At 43.2% G+C, this 16994-nt stretch overlaps 2 protein-coding genes across 2 annotated transcripts in view; both read right to left on the bottom strand.

Moving 5' to 3' along the window:
- Positions 1–217: 217 nt before the first annotated feature.
- Positions 218–1612, bottom strand: atoh1a (atonal bHLH transcription factor 1a). Its single transcript, XM_070834513.1, has 2 exons — positions 1342–1612; positions 218–1083 (listed from the first exon to the last, which is right to left on the bottom strand). Exons 1-2 carry the CDS (start codon positions 1610–1612, stop codon positions 218–220), a joined length of 1137 nt encoding a protein of 378 aa, XP_070690614.1.
- Positions 1613–8223: 6611 nt separating this feature from the next.
- grid2 (glutamate receptor, ionotropic, delta 2) overlaps positions 8224–16994 on the bottom strand; it is a 442371-nt gene continuing 433600 nt past the window's right edge. The window contains exon 16 of the mRNA XM_070834212.1: positions 8224–8682. Coding sequence (XP_070690313.1) covers positions 8224–8682 — 459 coding nt within the window. The remainder of the gene's footprint in view (positions 8683–16994) is intronic.

Below are 16994 nucleotides of genomic sequence, written 5' to 3'. Positions count from 1 at the left end.
CCGAATTAGGCCTATCTCACATAAAAAAAAATGATCTTTAGTCTATGGAACAAGTTGATAAAATGGAATTAGTGTCAAAATTGAACATGACTTTACTGATGAGCGCATTTTCAGCAACACAGAGCGAGACTGTGTGATTGACACGGTGAACGGGCATCGCTTTGCTGTAGGCTATAGTGACCCTCTGATAAAGTCTGTTAGTTTTATTTCTAATCAATCAGAAAGTAACAGTGTGGTGATGGTGGCGGGGCAGCTTGAGTTCTGACAGGTCGTCTTCTTCACTGGAGTGGAGCTCCATCGCTATTTCATCCGAGTCACTGAAGTGGGAGTGCGGGGAGAACTCTCCGTCGCTCCGTGGCGACTCTTTCCTCCCACCTCCCACCGGGGCGAGCGAGCAGCCTCCCCGAGAGGAGGCCGGGGGGGAGGGCGAGCGCAGCGCGTCTTCGACCATGGCGGAGAACGAACCGTCGTCGAAGGAGGAGCGGAAAGGCACTGCGCCGATGTGGACAGGTAAGCTGCCACCTGAGACGGGCGCAGCCGCCGCTGTCCTGCAGGCTGCAGGGGAGGGTGAAGCCCTGTCCTTCGCCCCGTCAAAACCAGCGGCGGGTGAAAGCATAATGTCACACTTTGGCGAGTTGTTGTTGTTGTTGTTGTTGTTGTTGTTGTTGTTGTTCGAGGCGTCGCTGCTGCTGTTGGCGGAGGACACTGGACTCTGGAGCAGGTCAGCCAGAGCGTTGATGTAAATCTGCGCCATCTGCAAAGTCTCGTACTTGGAGAGCTTCTTGTCGTTGTCAAACGCCGGGATGACGCTGCGCAGCTCGTCAAACGCGTGGTTAAGCCCGTGCATCCGCCTCCTCTCGCGCGCGTTGGCGGCCACGCGCCTCTGCTTCTGGACGCCGTTGACCGGTTTGCTGGACGTGGCTCTCTGTCTCGTGGATGTGTCGTCCACGGGCCCGGTGACCGTGCCTTTAAGACGGCACAGGTCCCTGACTTTGAGCGAGGAGGAGGAGGAGGAGGGGCTCTTGGCAGTTCTTCTGTAGCTGGGAGGGCTGGGATGGCCCGAGGACTCCGGGGAGCCACTCTCTGGAAAAGGAAAAGAAACGATTTACTGAACTGGTCTGGTTTGACAACAGCCTGTAAAACATGCGTATAATCCTGTGGATGATTTAAATTGTTAATCAGGCGAATAATAATCTTTCAAGTATATAAATAAACTTTGGACTTGAGGTCTCCTGCTGCCTATTTGGTGCGCGCAAAAGGAATCCATCAGCCCGGTGTGATGCTGCCCTGATGGTGACAGGAAGACTATCCACAGTGGAACTGATGAGCGGCGTTTCTTACCCTGGTAGGAGCCGGTGCTCGAGCAGGGCGAGTGGCGCAGGTAGTCGGGTGAGCTGGCGTGTGCCGCGCAGGTGCCAGAAGGCTGCATCAGAGCCAGCCAGGCGCGTGGGTCACTGCCGCTGTCCACGAGCGTCAATCCAGCTTCGTAGCGGGACTCCTCGAGCTGCTGCTCCCCTCCCCTCTCCAACACTCTCGGGCTCTGTTGCCGCGACTCGAGTATTGCCACCTCCCGTGCGCCTTTGCTCCAGTCTTCCATACTTTGGACATCCATGTTTCCAAAAAAAATAAAAAATGAATAAAAAAAAAAAAAAAAAACCCAAAATGCAGACGAAGTTAGAGCGACGAACAAAGTTAGAAAAAGTTGTTGGAGGCGCGCACGGATACGTTGTCTCACTGTGTGAATGTGACTGTCGCGTGCAGGACTCCTTTCTCTGGTGTCTCAAGGCGCGGCGTCGGTTTAAAAAGCGGCACGCGCCTGGGAGCCCCCCTCCTCGCGTTGGTCGCGTGTTGACGTCCAATGAGAAGTCTCGATAAAGCCCGAGAGAGGCGATTACGGCCCCCCGAAGCCGGACTGTTTATGATAACGTTACAATTTAAGGAGTGTTTAACGCAAGGGAGGTAAGGGGAACCTCCCACAGGACGCACGTGCATGGGGTGGTGACGGTTTTAGTCGAGGAGCGTGGACAGCGCGAGACGTGCGCAGCTGGGACAGAATTCCTACCTGTCCGTGCGTCTGTCTCACATCTGTGGAAATGATAGAGGGATGATAGAGGGAGGGGGGGCAGACAGGGAGCTGGACGGGCCGAGGAGGGTGAATCTGCCCTTCATCTTGCTGTTACTTGGTGGGAAGACTGATTTTAAGTTTGTGTCTCATTGAGGACAAAACCTGTTCAGGTCAAACTCCAGAGTTCATGTTAACCCAAGCTGGTGGGTCGCACGTAGGCTGATCAGTCACTATGATGTAAGACTGCTGAAAGGGAAGATTTTAACAAAACTTCCTCCCCAAGTCACCTCCAAGTGTGGGGCTTCTTCTCAGTACAGGCACTATTGATTGTTTCTAAAGTTAGAAACAGCTGCATTTCATCTGTCAAATGCGCAGAATAAGTTGCAGAAATTGTCAAAGTTTCCGGAGCTTTTGGCCAAGACAAATTTCAACCAAAAGACAGCTCGAGGAGAAAAAAAAAAAAATAAAAGATGCCAACATTTTTTTTGCGGCTCCTGGGGCTCGCGCGCTCATTGTCAATTCATTCATTCTAAGATCATCTCCAGTTTCCATTTTTCTTTTGTAGCGACTCTAAAACCTTTTGATCCAACTCTCGGAACGCCCTGTCCGTAAAAAGGGCTTCACAGGGAACGGAAACATGAGCAGGGGTCTCGCGCTCAGCACTGTTACAGGACTGACACGAGCTGCATTTGGCGCGCGGGTGCAAGCGGAGGCAGCGAGGAGAAAGTTGACGCACAGACACGCACAGACACGCACAGGCGGACGGACGCGAATAGGCTGCAGGGACAGACACCAGTTCAGTTCATATTTTCATGCTTTGATAAGCAGAGTAGAAGAGGAAGACTCACTTTGGACTAATTCTAGCTACAGAGAACCAGCTGTCTGCTGATCAAAGCAACCATGCTCACTGAGATGCAAACTTTAGGCCTAACCTGGCAAATGGACAATGGGCTGATTGCTGAGTGGAAATTAGCTAATTGCCACAGTCGATTCAGGATAGGAAGGATATGGCCTGAGCCGTGTTAAATACAGTAGCCCAATGTATGAGGCACAGTGATCCTTAGAAATTGAGAGCAGACTAAAACAACATAAAAGTTTAAATTAATCACCTGAACTTTGGCATAAAACTTATAAGAATGATTAGAAACACGAGTTTCGCTCTATGTTCTGAAAAGACGAGAGTCTCCTGAAAGTGGGGGAATTTGTGGGAAAAACACTTTTTGTGTGAAGAAATGCCACAATTTCAGAGATAACCCGACATCAATCCTCTCTGTTTTTTATTCATGTATTCATCATGGGGACGTCTTGCGGGCTGGAGGTCTGGCGCCGAGCGATCGCCCCCTCTTCCCACCTACAAGCCCCCCATCCAACGGGCCGGGCCGGGCTCCTGAAGCTACCGACAGGTTGGATATTGTAGCTGGCGATTATTAAAGTGTCGCAGCCACAATGGAGACTCTATGTTCCTTTGGTCACGCCTGGGGGGCTCCTCGAGGGACTGGGGAGGGGGCTCCCATTCCAGTGCGCGAGAGGAGTCTGCGTGCTGCCGCGTCTCATTCCCATCTCCCGGGAGACCGGGGCGCGACGGGCACGAGGCTGGAGCGAGCAGGGCTGGACGGGGATTTCAAAACTTCAAAAGTGCAGCCTTTCCCTAAATTCATCCAAACCGAGATGCTGTTTTTTTTTTTTGTTTGTTTTGTTGATGAAATGTAAATACGATTGGAGCTTCGTCAAGAGAAATCCAGACTGTCAGAGAGTCTCCAAACTTACTGAGTTCATGTGGCAAAATCAGGATCTTAAAGTTATTGAAGTGTCATTTATTTCGAGATATCGTATATCGTATTTTTTACTCCACTACTTTCATTTGACTTTGACTTACTCTGAAGATCAACTCAACATATATTACCAACTTAGAAAGTATGGGGTTTTATCATGGTGTCAATTGTACATTCAAAATAAAATTACCCCATAAATAACACTTTTTTTTATAATAATAATATAATAATCTGCTTTAACCTGTTGCTAAGTAAAAGAAATGCAGTTATTCCACTAACAAAAACAGTTCATATTTTTGTGCCCTAAACAAAGTAGTCTGCCCCAGAAACTATCAAAGTGTTTTAAACTTTCAACAAAAAGGAGGACAGAGTGACTCCAGGTGTAGGTTTACTCTCCTTAGGGGGGGAATTACAGATAACCATGCTAATGACTGAGGCTACATGAAGATGCACAGCCGTCAAACTGGACTCACTCAGTTGTGTCCAGTGGGTTTCAAAGCTCCATCAACATCTGATGAATTTATTACTTCTATTAACTTTCTATAATTTCTTGTTATCAAGTGAGTAAAGTGTGAAAGAGACAAGGGGGAGATGTCTGACAGTCGGGGAGCTCAATAGCGCCACTCACTGGTTAAAATGGAGAACTACAATGTAGTGCTCCATTGAACTTGACAGCGGTCGTCCTCAGCAGTGTGTCTATCCAGCTGTTAACAGCAGTACACGGGCCTTTGAAGTGATAGCCCATTTGAAGTCAAAGACACAAAAGCTTAGCTCATGCTTGAACTTAAGATCAAGTCTACACATAAACTCATCTCAGATCATCAAAACCCATTTAAAACAGGCTTTGAAGAAGAAATAGTTTAATAATGCCTCTTGGTGAAATTCAATTTTCACTTTCCCCTTAACGTACAGCAAATTAATGAACATTCCCTCCTTAAATCTATTAGGTTTAATAATTTAAGGGTTGAAATCCTTTTTCATCCTTTATTAAATACCACCCTGCTTGCATCAATCAGTTTTATTTTCTGGATAAATTGCCTGTTTGAAAATGAAAAGGTCAAAATGACTCTGTGACATGCAAGTTATATAATCCCCTAACAAACCGTAACACTGGATTTTCTGGATTCTTCTTCTCTGACTTCACCTAAACAATGCCCAGTCATTTGTTGCCTGATGATAAAGTAATAGTAATTAAAGAGGGAGCGTAATCCATGTAAAACTTTGACTTGATGAAAAGATCTGGGTCAACTTACCTTACATCGCAGATGTACAGAATTAGTGACCAATCTTCTGGAAAAGAAGACGACGAGCTTCGTACTCTGAAAACAGAACGCTGTGGAGAGGAGAAAATTAACGATTTTATCTGCAAAAAAAAAGCTTTTCATAGGGTTATTTTGAGATTTTTGTGCTCTGTCCACCAAAAGAAAGTGAGACTGGTTATGTGAAAGGTGCTTTAGTGTGAAAGTTAACATAAAAGTTAAACCTTGTCTTCAGTGAAGGTTTGGAGTGAACGAGACGCTGCAAAAGAAATTCAGCATGTGGGAAAACTTCACTTTGAGGAGTCATTGCAGTATTTGAGGGATGAGCCTCTCACCTTTCATTCACGGTTGTCTTGATTAGCAAAAACAACAAATACGATCCCACTGTAGAAAACCTGTTTATTAGACAAATTATACACAGAAAGCTTTGCCACTTGTAACAGAGGCCCCAGTTTGTTCAGTTTTTGAATAATATGCAACACATACAACAAAATAGGCCTATATTAAATACTGTACATCATAAATTTTTGAAAATTATCAAGTAAATCCTGTAGTTCTATGTATGAAATTAAAAATGTTAACAGATAGCGCAAGAGCAAGTTTGTGCATGCTTTCTTTTTAATCAACTTGCCACTTTTTGTTATTTAGCCAGCAAATAATAAAACGAACTCAGGATGACGTGAAAAAAACAAACAGTTTGTGTTTATGTGTTTATGTTGACCATGGGCAGAACACGGAAAAAGAAACGCAGTAATTTGACTGCTAAACTCAACACTAAAGCTCATCATGATATACTCTTTTCTTTTTGTTAAACAAAAATAGCATCAACATGTAAAATATACATTTTTATAACGTCTCTTTCATTTATACTAAATAAAACCTTTTAAATGTCTGTGTCCTATTTGTCATTCAATAGCCATACTGTAGCCTAATATAAGAAAAGATCGCCTAAGAATGCTTGTTTCAAAACACTGTGGCTTGACTGAGTTCTCTACGCACAACATTTTGCAGTTTTAGTTCTTAAAGATAACAAACTGAAAACTTGTTCTAAACAACTAACATTATCAATTATTAATACAGTGTTAGTGAAAAAGATTTGGTTCCATTTTATCACCCTGCTCCTTAATCCACAAAATATTCCATTAATGCTCTTAATGTACCATTCCCCCTCCCACCCCAAAATGCACCTTAATGGTCTCATTTTAATTAATTGGCACTTTAAAGAAAAACAAGTTATATAAACAGTATCCTAAACATTACAGATATGAAATAGAAGTATGTTTCGGACTCCTCTCATAAAAGGCAGCCATTGGGTTTCCATGGCCGTTGACTCTTTGTGACATTTCAATGACCCTGAAGCACAACCAGTGATTCGCTGCTCTAAATTGTTTCCAGTGCACGGTGATATTTTGGGTTGGACTGGAAGTCAGGAGGGTACAGCTAGCTACATGACATATAAGGCCTGTACTGAAGATACTGTTGCAATGGCTTCTCCTCAAAACAAAATAAACTCAATTTCACCACTTGAACCTGCTAAGATGTGATTAATGAACTTGAACATGACATGACCTTACAGAATGAATCTTCTTATCTTTTAAACACCCAGGTCATGGCAGCACTAAATTAAGCAAAACAAAGAAAAATCTAAAGTAAAAGTTTGAATGACTCAATGATGCAAAACCAGAGACTACAGCACTCATTTAGCAGTTTTTCAAAGTTTGCTGAGAGAAAAAAACAAGTAGACAGCTCAGAACAATGTTATTTTTTTGTACTTTCTGACCAAAACACATTCCACGAATTTAAATCCATTTTTTTCAAAAACAAAATTCAATAAAAGACATATAATAAGCATAAGCTTTTGAAGTCTTTCGGCTTGTCTTTTATGGTTTTTTTTTTCTTTAAGTTGTTTTTTGTATCGTCCCTTTTTACGATCCCTCTGAGAGTCTGATTGGAGGACCTCACCTTGACTTGAAAAGCAGATAGCACAGAACAGGTGAGAAAAGAAAAGGTCAGATCTACATACAATCACTTACAGGTCTGTGGGCACTGGTACAGTGCAGTGGGATTGACAAAGAGTCTTTAATGTGCATCAAAATGGTGAAACAGTTTCAGGCTGATGCACCAAAATGGCAGAAATAGTTTAAGATCGACGCACCAAACTGGTGATTCTGCAGTGTCATATTGTTGCACTGTCATGGCATTTCAGCACTCCCCAGACCGATGCACCGTGATGGTGTCAGAATGTGTTCAGCAGTGAAGTCTTAGGTCTAGTCAGGCCACCGTGTGGACACCATCTCGGAGATGATCACACATTTAGAACCCCAGGTACTGGTGAAACAACACCAGAGAAGAGATAACTCAGTATGGTCTCCCACATAGTGAAAAGGCAGAGTAAAACTGGAGAAGCAGAATCTTCCGATATTCACTGAGATGGGGCTTTTTCAAAAATACAAGGGGCTGCTGCATGTATTCCCAGGGCTACAGACAAAACTATTTTTATTTATGATTTCATAAACTAACTGCCCCATAATTGCTTCATAGTGTGAGCCCCTTGGAGTTATTTAATGGCTAAAGACACCGCCAGTCATCCACCAATGGCAGCCCTGGACAGAGCTGTTTCCTGTGGTTGAAGTATTAGAAACTAAACCTTCTGTGGTGAGGTTTAGATAATAATAGTCAGGTCATTTCAGCAGATCTCCATTATATGAGGCAGTCCTCATATCGTAAAACAGAAACAATGAAAAAACATCCTTTTCACATGTATCCCCCAAAATAATCCCCCAAACAATCACAAGAACAACAACAATAAAGCAAAGACTCGAGCCCCTCCCTGCCCCCTTCCCCCTTTTTCACCTCACCAGCATGGTTTGCTGGAGGATGAGAAGCACATCAACAGACCTCCACCTCCTTCGTCTTCTCCACATACAAAATGACACCCCTGGTAACACCCAAGCAGAAACTGAAAACATAAAGGTTCCTATGTACACAGATCTCTATCATCTGACTTTTTAGCTTAGCCATAATGCATTTGTTCTACCATCCCATGAATGGCCCTAGCCACCTCGCCTCCTCCTTCTGCTCTACCTCCTCCTCTTACCCCTGAACCAACCGATTCCTTAGCAACTCCTCATATAGAGGTGCCCCTGTCTGGATCATTGCCATATCCAAAGTTGGGTCCTGGACCTGTGGGCTGGTAGGGGATAGAGGACATTGTTTTAATGGGGCTACGGAAGAAGCCACCGTTGGGGGCCCTCTGCCTGAAAGGGCCCACCCCGCCAGTCCGGTGGTCCTGGAGGACGCCTCCGCCACTGCTACCGAAACCAGCGGAAAAGCCAGCAGCGGCTTTGGCAGAGAGGCTGCGACTGAGGGTCTGGATCTGCTCGGGGATGAAGGTGGTGGTGGTGATGTGGGTGTTGCGGAAATCACTGATCTGCTCGAGTGCCTGGCGCGCGGCAGGCAGTGCATCCATGTCAAGGGGTGTTAAATCGACGGAAGAGGTGGAGAACTGCTTGTGGGGGCTTTCATCCTCGGTGCACAAGCTGTTAACCCGGCGGTGTAGGTGCTCCAAGTCGATCTCCTTATCGTCCTGCAGTTGGGGAGGGGCAGGGAAGGAGTAGTATGACAGAGAGGAGGCGGTGATGGTAGAAGGGAAGAGAGGTTAATGGGAAGGGAAAGTAATTGTAAAGAATATATGGGATATTGGAAAGGAAGGATGAGAAGGGATGGGGTAGGAGAAGGATTTAGAGACAATGTTTAAGGATGGGAGGACAGTGGGCCAGGATGAGAAAGGAGGAGGAAGGAGATGTGAGAGGGAAGATGAGAGGAATAGATCGAGGAAAGGTGAATAAAGGAAGGAAAGGAGAGAAAGCAGGCAAAGGAAAAGGGGTGAGGGTAGTGCAAATAGAGGAGTAAGGAAATGGAGAGAACAGTGAAGGAAACAGGGAAGAGTGCCCATAGAGAGGAAATATTTTGTGGACAAGGATCGGGTGTATTTGCATTCAGCAATAGGATCCATCCGACCAGTATAAATGAGTAGTAAGAATAATGAAAGCAAGAGGAGGGCGTTGGACAACACAGTTGATGAGATGATGAGGTCAAGACGGCATACATGTGGCCAAACAAAAGTTGTGGCACAATCAAAAATGAGGTTGATGTTGAGATAATTGCAATATTCAAGTGTGAGGATAAAATTGATGAATAAAGGTTCGATAGTCCAAGGGAAACATGGATGTGACAGGAAGCAGGGAGAGCAAAAAGAGAGGAGGGGGAAGATGGGGGGGAAGGATAGAGAAGCACACTCTGAGCTGTGGTCAGGATATTGAAAGAGAGACACATACAAACACGTCTACAAGGTCTTTAAGGGAGTGCAGATCGTCTGGAATACACACAGAAAGCACACTGCTATCATGCTGTGCGCTCTGTGATTCCAGGGTGCTAAGTCTATTGTTGATATAATATGATAATTAAGGTATAGAAATGAATGAAGCATGAATGTACTTCTTGTTTGAACTGCATTCTGGCCAATGCACCAAAAAAAATTCAAATTGAGATTGACATCTCATTTTCAAATGAATTTTTTCCAGGCCACATACAATTCATCACTGCAGCTCTAATGGCTTATTTATCAACTGCATCATAGAATGTAGATGATTTAACTTCAATCAAACATTGTTAATCAATCTTAACAATCTTAACAATTCCACCTTAGGACAAAGCACATACATTAACTTAGGCTTTAACTTAACTTACAATATAAATTGAAGGAAACTTATGACTACATTCACATGTAAATAACTTATCAACATAGTCTAAAGGATGGTAACACTCAGTGAGGGGTGTTTCATGCTCTTACTGGATAGAGAAGGGTTGACAGTGGTGCAGGGGCATTTGCAATGAATGGGGTGTGGATATAGAGAGAGGGAGGCTTAGGTGAAACGTTTTAGGAGGTGCTGGAGAGACGTTTCTAATTTTTGCATTGCCCACACACGTGGCAATGTGCTTCTCTAGTTTTATGAAAGGTAAAAGTCTCAGAGGCAGGTGGTGAGAAGTGTGGGGTGTCACAGCATTTTAGGTAACTCATTTAGGTGTTTCACAATTCATGGAAATATTGTTAGGGTACTGTCAAACAAGGTTTTGTGAGAAGGGAGTCATATTGCTGGGGGTAAAGACAGAGTTACTGACCGTGTTCTTTGAGTCTGGGGGGTCTGGAGGGGGCTCTGGACCTACTGTATGTAGCTCGCGGACAGAGGGGATCAACAGTGGTGCCCCCTGGTTCCCATCTGAGGAAGGGACAGCGGGAGGACGGAGAGGACGAAGGGGCGCTAATGTTTGTTGTGACACTATCATACACAAACTAAACGTACGGAGGAAGGGGTATCGAGAGGGTAGAGTTTGGTATCAAAGAAATGATGGGAAGTGAAAGAGAAGAGTGAATCACAAATGGTCAGTCTGCTGCCTGTGAAAGGTACCTAATGGGTAACTATGAGGAGTGATCGAAGGGGACTCAGGCAAGGAAAAGTGGAGGGTTTTTGTGGATAAAAGTGGCAGGACCTGAGAGTATTTATATTACTGTGATGGGAGGTGTGATGTCCTCCATTTGAATGCTCACTGTAACATTACAGAGGACAAGTCAACACTTAATCACCCAATAATAATAACTTATATTGACATAAATTCAATTATAAATCTAAATGTCTGAAATTTATATATATATATATATATATATGATATACACACATATATATATACACACACACTTTATTTATACTTTATATATTTATACTTTATATATATATACTTTATTGCCTATATTTTGAACACTGAACACAAAATGGTTTTTGGCTTCATTTTGTAATATAAGGTTTTACAAAAATCTCTCTGTTACATAAAATAAATACATAACGACAGGCTTTTATCTGCATATATAACTTTACAGAGCACTAACTTTGACAGTCTGGTCAAAGATGATGCTCTATTTGCCTCAAGATGGAGAGACAGTACCCTCTAATGGCAGAAAGGCATCATTGCACACGTAGTCGACTGGCAGCATGCCAGTTTTTGAAAGAGGTACATTTGCTTCCAGCAGAGAGCTTTGATATATTGTGAACACCACACTCTGAACCCTGCTCCTTAATGTCCATCATTTCTCTTACAATACATTATCACTGATATGTCACAACATTTCAAATATCATCTGTCTTCAGTCATTACTAACCAATTATTAATTTTTATCCTCTATTGTATGTATAACCTTGGGGTGGGAGGTGAGGTGGTGAAGGTGGTCATTCTCATTTTAGGGGTGAGCTCGGAGGGGTTGGTGGGTTCGTAGGAGTGCTGCACGATCAGGGCGCAGGGAATGTCGCAGCATGCTGGGGGCTGGTAACGGGTGGCGGTGGGGGCTGTGGTGTTGGTGGTGTTGGGGTTCTGGTTCTGACTGCCCAGGGCAAGCGGGTGCTCGTTGGGGCTGTGAGGGCATGGATCAGCAGCTTGCCTGGCAGATGGGCCATCTGCCTGTGTCTGGTTTGGATGTGCGATGTGCATGTGGGTGTGTGTGAGCAAAGGGGACGGGGGAGAGAGACAGAGAGGAGGGAAGAGGGTGATCGGAGATGTTGAGTAATTCATATTCACGTGTTTGTGTGTGCGTGTGTGCATGCAAGTTGAGTGGAAAGATTAAAACAAACCAAAACAGGAAGCCAAATAGACACACAGGCAGACACACAGGCAGACAAACGGCAGACAGGCAGAGACAGAGAAGGGATGAATGACAGACAAGATCAGGCAGATGGAAGGATGGTAAGGTGGAGGAGAGAGAGAATTCAATTGGAGAGACAGACGGGTGGGGGGTGAGCGAGAAGAAAGACATGGCAATCAGTCAGCACACACAGTTAAGCAGGTTGTTCTGTGTTGTGTCCTCAGAGAGACATTCACACAGTCGTTATATACCTGGAAAGGGGAGATGTTTAAATGCCATTTTGTATTGCTCTCTCCCTCTCTCTCCCCCTCGCCCGCTACACCCCTCAACACAGAGTACTTATCTACAAAAACAAAACAAAAAGGCAATATGAGAGCTTTGAGCCACAGTGACACAGATCATTATATAGAGTTAGAACGAGTAGGCAGGCAATTCCCATCCAAACCACAAACTTCAAAAATAATAGCTCAGCTGTTTTAGGTGTACCAATGAAGATGATACACAAGGAAGTGCCCGCTCTTCTCGTGCTAAATCTACATAGATTATATGAAATATCAGACATGGTCAAAACCACAGATGTTACCATTATGGAAGAGTTCTGACAATGACAATTGTTTTTATTCAGTCAATATGCAGCATTGTAGTTACTCTCAGTTTTGAACTTTTGGAGACGTGGTTAAGTTCCAATGACAGAACTCTTTCATACAAACCTCTGGCAGAACAGATATATAGACTAAAAAGGGTAAAGCAATACAGCCGCCCTGTTATGAATGAAATGGGCCACAGACAGTCATCCTGAAGAAGCTTGACGAGAGGTCAAGATGTCAAAATTGAGATTAGGTTCCAAAGTGGTGATTGGTGCACCTTGATCCAGTTTTCCTTATATGTACATCATTATCATTACAAGCATACCCAGGCACCAACCCAAAATGAGTTCAGATGCTTTTGAGCAAAGTCTAAGAGTAGCGATACAGAGGAAGATGACTAATGTCCAAAAATGTGGGTAAATGTTGCACGTTTATGATTTATTAAATGGAATATGAACAGGACATAAGGACTCTAGTTCACTGCAGCTGCAATTCATTTAACTAATGTGTGAAATATTCAAGATCCATAGATAGCAGGGTGACTTGCAGGACTGTTAATACAGTTTTACAACTCCCCTTCATTTTGTGTACAGATCCTTATAAAATGTGCTCCATCACGATGCATTTTACATCATTGGTGACCCACTTTAGTTTACTCTGTAGAAATGTGCGTATTTATGTTTGTGTGTGTGTGTGTGTGTGTGTGTACAGAAACTCATAAGCAAACTGTTTACACCAAGAAGCAGGCTCATAGATAACAATGTCAGCCATTTCACAACACACAACACAGAACCACAGCACAAACACAAACACTGATATATAGCCCACAGTCAAAAGCAGTTACCACAGCATTATAGCATACAGTATGAATGCAAAGGCACGAACAGACACATACAGTATGCGATTATGCATGTTTTAGTATGTAAAAGAAACACAGAGACACAAACATAGCTTAGTTATATTAGAGTTTGAATGGTGTACCGTGGGAAGCGTGTGTGTATGCGTGTGGCAGGTGGGGATGGTGTTTTGGCCATACAAAATGATGGATGAACATTGTCATGATTTGCGCCAGGACTTGATGATTTTAAGTGAATCACATCCATCTTAAGTTGTGTGTGTGTCATCGAGAGTAATATAACCTGATTCTTGATTGCTGCTGATGAGCGAGGGAACGGGCATGAACTGAAAACAACCGGGGCTCGTGAAGCATGTTTAAAACAAGCTAAACAAATGTAAATCTTAATGGCATTAATGGGTTTCATGATATGGCATATCTGACACAAAGTCTAAGCAAGTTATATTGACACAAGCCTGGCATGACGTAAGAGGCGAGGTAAATGTGAGGCAACGATGTGTATGCATGCGTGTGAGGGTGCAAAATCATTGGTGTGTGTGTTACTGTAAGAGCGACCATGTTGGGGAGGCCATCTTAGGACAAATGAGGACGAGTCCATTGATCTTCTAATTAGAAATGATTAGCACTGTCAGCGTACTTTTGAATACACAATCCGAAAGTCTTATTCAACAAACATCTGTGATAGGTGGGCCTCAAGTGGTAATGCCAATGATATAACTGCACTCAATGTACATTAACCCTCTTTACATTTGTGCACTTTCTCATTTTAGATTAAACCAAAGGGGACAGTCAGATCAGGTAGCAGGGAAACTCATCTTAAGTGTTTTTTATTGGAATATTAAATGGAATATAAATGGAATATTGTCAGTTTGTCATAATACACTCAGTAATGGTGAAGAAACCATGTAAATCCCTGCGTGGCTACTATAAGCACAGTAAGCCTTTCTGGACACAGTAACTCGCTGCGTTGGAGTCGGGCATTGGAAGCAGACTCCTCATACTAAGTCTGCACTCCCATTTGGTGGCATATTGCTGGTGCCAATGTTTCTTAACCAAGCCATGTTTTCTAGGCTCATGCATAGAGTGGGTCACCTGGTATTCCTACTTTATGTGAAACTTGCAAATATGCACAGGGAGCTGCATGCTCTTGGCTGTGTGTGAGGGTCTCAAGTGGTAACATTCACTGTGACAGCAAGACAGAGGGCAACGAGTTCTTCATTTAAACTGACAGAGAGCGAGGCGTCTGGTGGAGTTAATTACAAGCTTTATGGTTTGCTTCACTTTATTAATTTAACTTAAGGAAGTTGGATGACATTAAACACACTAGACTTACTCCACTGGCCATGACTAAGGCCAAATTGCATGCACAGGCAGAGTTTTCCCCAGTCGATAAATTGCAACATATGCAATTTATCTAATTAGCTGCTTTGAAGTTGACTTTAATTTGTCTTCCTCCCTATACTGAGTCAGGACATGCTGCAGTGGTCCCAGCTTGACTCTCTCCTGTTCTCTTCTCAGCAACCATCTTTGCAGCTGGTCGCCCATTTGGAAAAGGCTCTGCACAGATGGTGATTTCAGATCTGAGCATGGTATTCCTACTGTTTTTACACTTATTAGGACAGGATACATTGGGAAAGAAATAAGAAATAATATCTCAGCCAAATGAAAAAGTTTGATTGATGAAGTGTATTCTGTTTTTACTTTGCAGTGGCTTTTGTGGACAATTTGTCAGTCTTAAAGTCAGAGGATTGATTAAGGACTAATTTCTTTGTGACAGCATCTCCTCTAAGACATTTGTGTTGTTTATACACACAAAAAATTGATGACAGGAGTTGTGTAGAGAAAGAAAATAGAGAGCTTGAGGTAGTGGTGCAAATCGTGCCAACTTTCTCTCCTCTTCACATCAGACCACTTGCTGAGGCATTCTTGTCCGCCAGTTGGTTTCAGAAAGTTACAAAAATTGTTGGATGCAGCCTCCCCAGTCACTGAAGAGTGGATCCAGGGGGTTTCAGATGATGATTTGTTGATCCGAGAAGCACTTTGTCTGAAGCATATTGAGCCCTTAAGGTTCAGTGATTACTCAGACCTTGTGCAGACCTTGAGCTAAACCAACAGCAATCAATAGGTCAATGCTTTGAACAAATGTCAGGGGTCAACTATCAAAAACAATCATGGCTGACTAAGCCAATGCCAGTTTCACCATGGAGGCACTAAGGAGACTATTCTACTGAAGCACTGGTAGTTTGCACTTAACTTGGATATCCCATTAATTTGCTCGCACTGCTATCTCAATGCTTTATTTTGATTTCTATACCTCTTTTATTGTCACTTGATAATACAAATAAAATGTATTACAATGTACATACTGCAAACATAATGTGCACCCTATCAGCCTTATGTGACTTCTAAATCAATAATAAAGTTTTCCATATGTCAGTTACCACTTGACGCCCTGATATACAAAACATTTAACAAGATCTGCAAAGAAAATCAAAGCCTGTCACCATTTAAATCCCCGCTGTCCTTGATGCGACTCCACTCCTGAGCTCAGTCAGAGGCTGATTCCACTGGCTGCTCTTAGTGCCTAATGAAGATGACGGGGGGGCTTGTGTTTGCGCATGTTGGAACTGAACCACACTGTGCTTAACATGACTTTGGGTTCAACCAAAGGTTTGGCTTCTTTGTGGCTGCTTGGGGGCGGACATGACTACTGATCTGAATGACGGATTAAAGCTGGTACCTAAGCAGGGTGCTGGAGGTAGGGGGCATATGTCTGTCGGTGTGTGTAGTGAAGCAAAAAATATTGTTCCCTGATCAAAAACAAATCGACATTAGCAGTCATACAGACGAAACCAAATAAAGCTTAAGAAGATCCAACTGCATTCAACCTGCTGCTGCTGTATTCTCACTATAGTGAGTCAGAAAGTCTATACTTGAACTAATTAATTTTCTAAAGAGGACAGAGGAATCCTCATGGAGTACACGTGAAATGAACAAACAGCCCAAATGCCAAGTGATAAATATAGCAAATTGCAGGTGGCGTATTGGAGTGCAGTAAACAAAGATATGTGGAACGTCCAAGTAGTTTGTCAAACAAGCCTGTGCACACTACAGGCATCACAGCTGATTGGACACATCAGTCAAGTCACAAACCACTTATTTGCCTGCAATAAAACACCAATCTCAATTCTGTTTGTAGTATATTTCTGTGTTTCATGTCAAAGGATGATACACCATTATTATCGCTCAGGACAGTTAAATGATGACTTCCAAAAGCTAGAAACTGTAATGATGTAGTAATGCAATAATTTGAGATTCTGTACCGACGTTCAACCAGGAACAAATCATTTAATCATTTGGAACCACTAGTTCATAGTGTTCACACTGAAACTTTCCTCTAAATTACTTTCTGGATGATTGGTGTTATCGGTCTTTTATCATGAAGAGTAACCTGATCTGAGACTAAATCATCTTGGGTATCACTGCAATTTCTATTCTCATCTTTTTGTCATCTTTTCTAATTTATTCTTGGTGGGACCTTAAATTAGCAAGACACCAAAGATTAAGGAGATGGCACAGGCTTCTCTTACTTGTCTCTGGCAGTCAGAGTCATGCAGAGATGTTCATCTAAACAGTCCTAATTAGTACAACGGTCACCCACCCCCCCCATTAAAGCCCATCTCGGTAACCAGGCAACAATATCTGCAAGACATTATAGCAGACTATTCAAAATATGTATTTTCTGGCTCTGAGGTATTGAAGTT

The sequence above is a fragment of the Pempheris klunzingeri genome, chromosome 7 (genome assembly GCF_042242105.1).
Source record: "Pempheris klunzingeri isolate RE-2024b chromosome 7, fPemKlu1.hap1, whole genome shotgun sequence".
NCBI lineage: Eukaryota > Metazoa > Chordata > Actinopteri > Acropomatiformes > Pempheridae > Pempheris > Pempheris klunzingeri.
Note: the sequence above shows the minus strand (reverse complement) of the source record. Positions and strands in the feature narration are given on the sequence as shown.

Coding starts and splice junctions, on each gene's coding strand:
- atoh1a (XM_070834513.1), bottom strand. CDS start 1,612: ATGGATGTCCAAAGTATGGAAGACTGGAGCAAAGGCGCACGGGAGGTG. Junction 1,084..1,341: donor GAGCACCGGCTCCTACCAGG/GTAAGAAACGCC, acceptor TTCCTTTTCCAG/AGAGTGGCTCCCCGGAGTCC.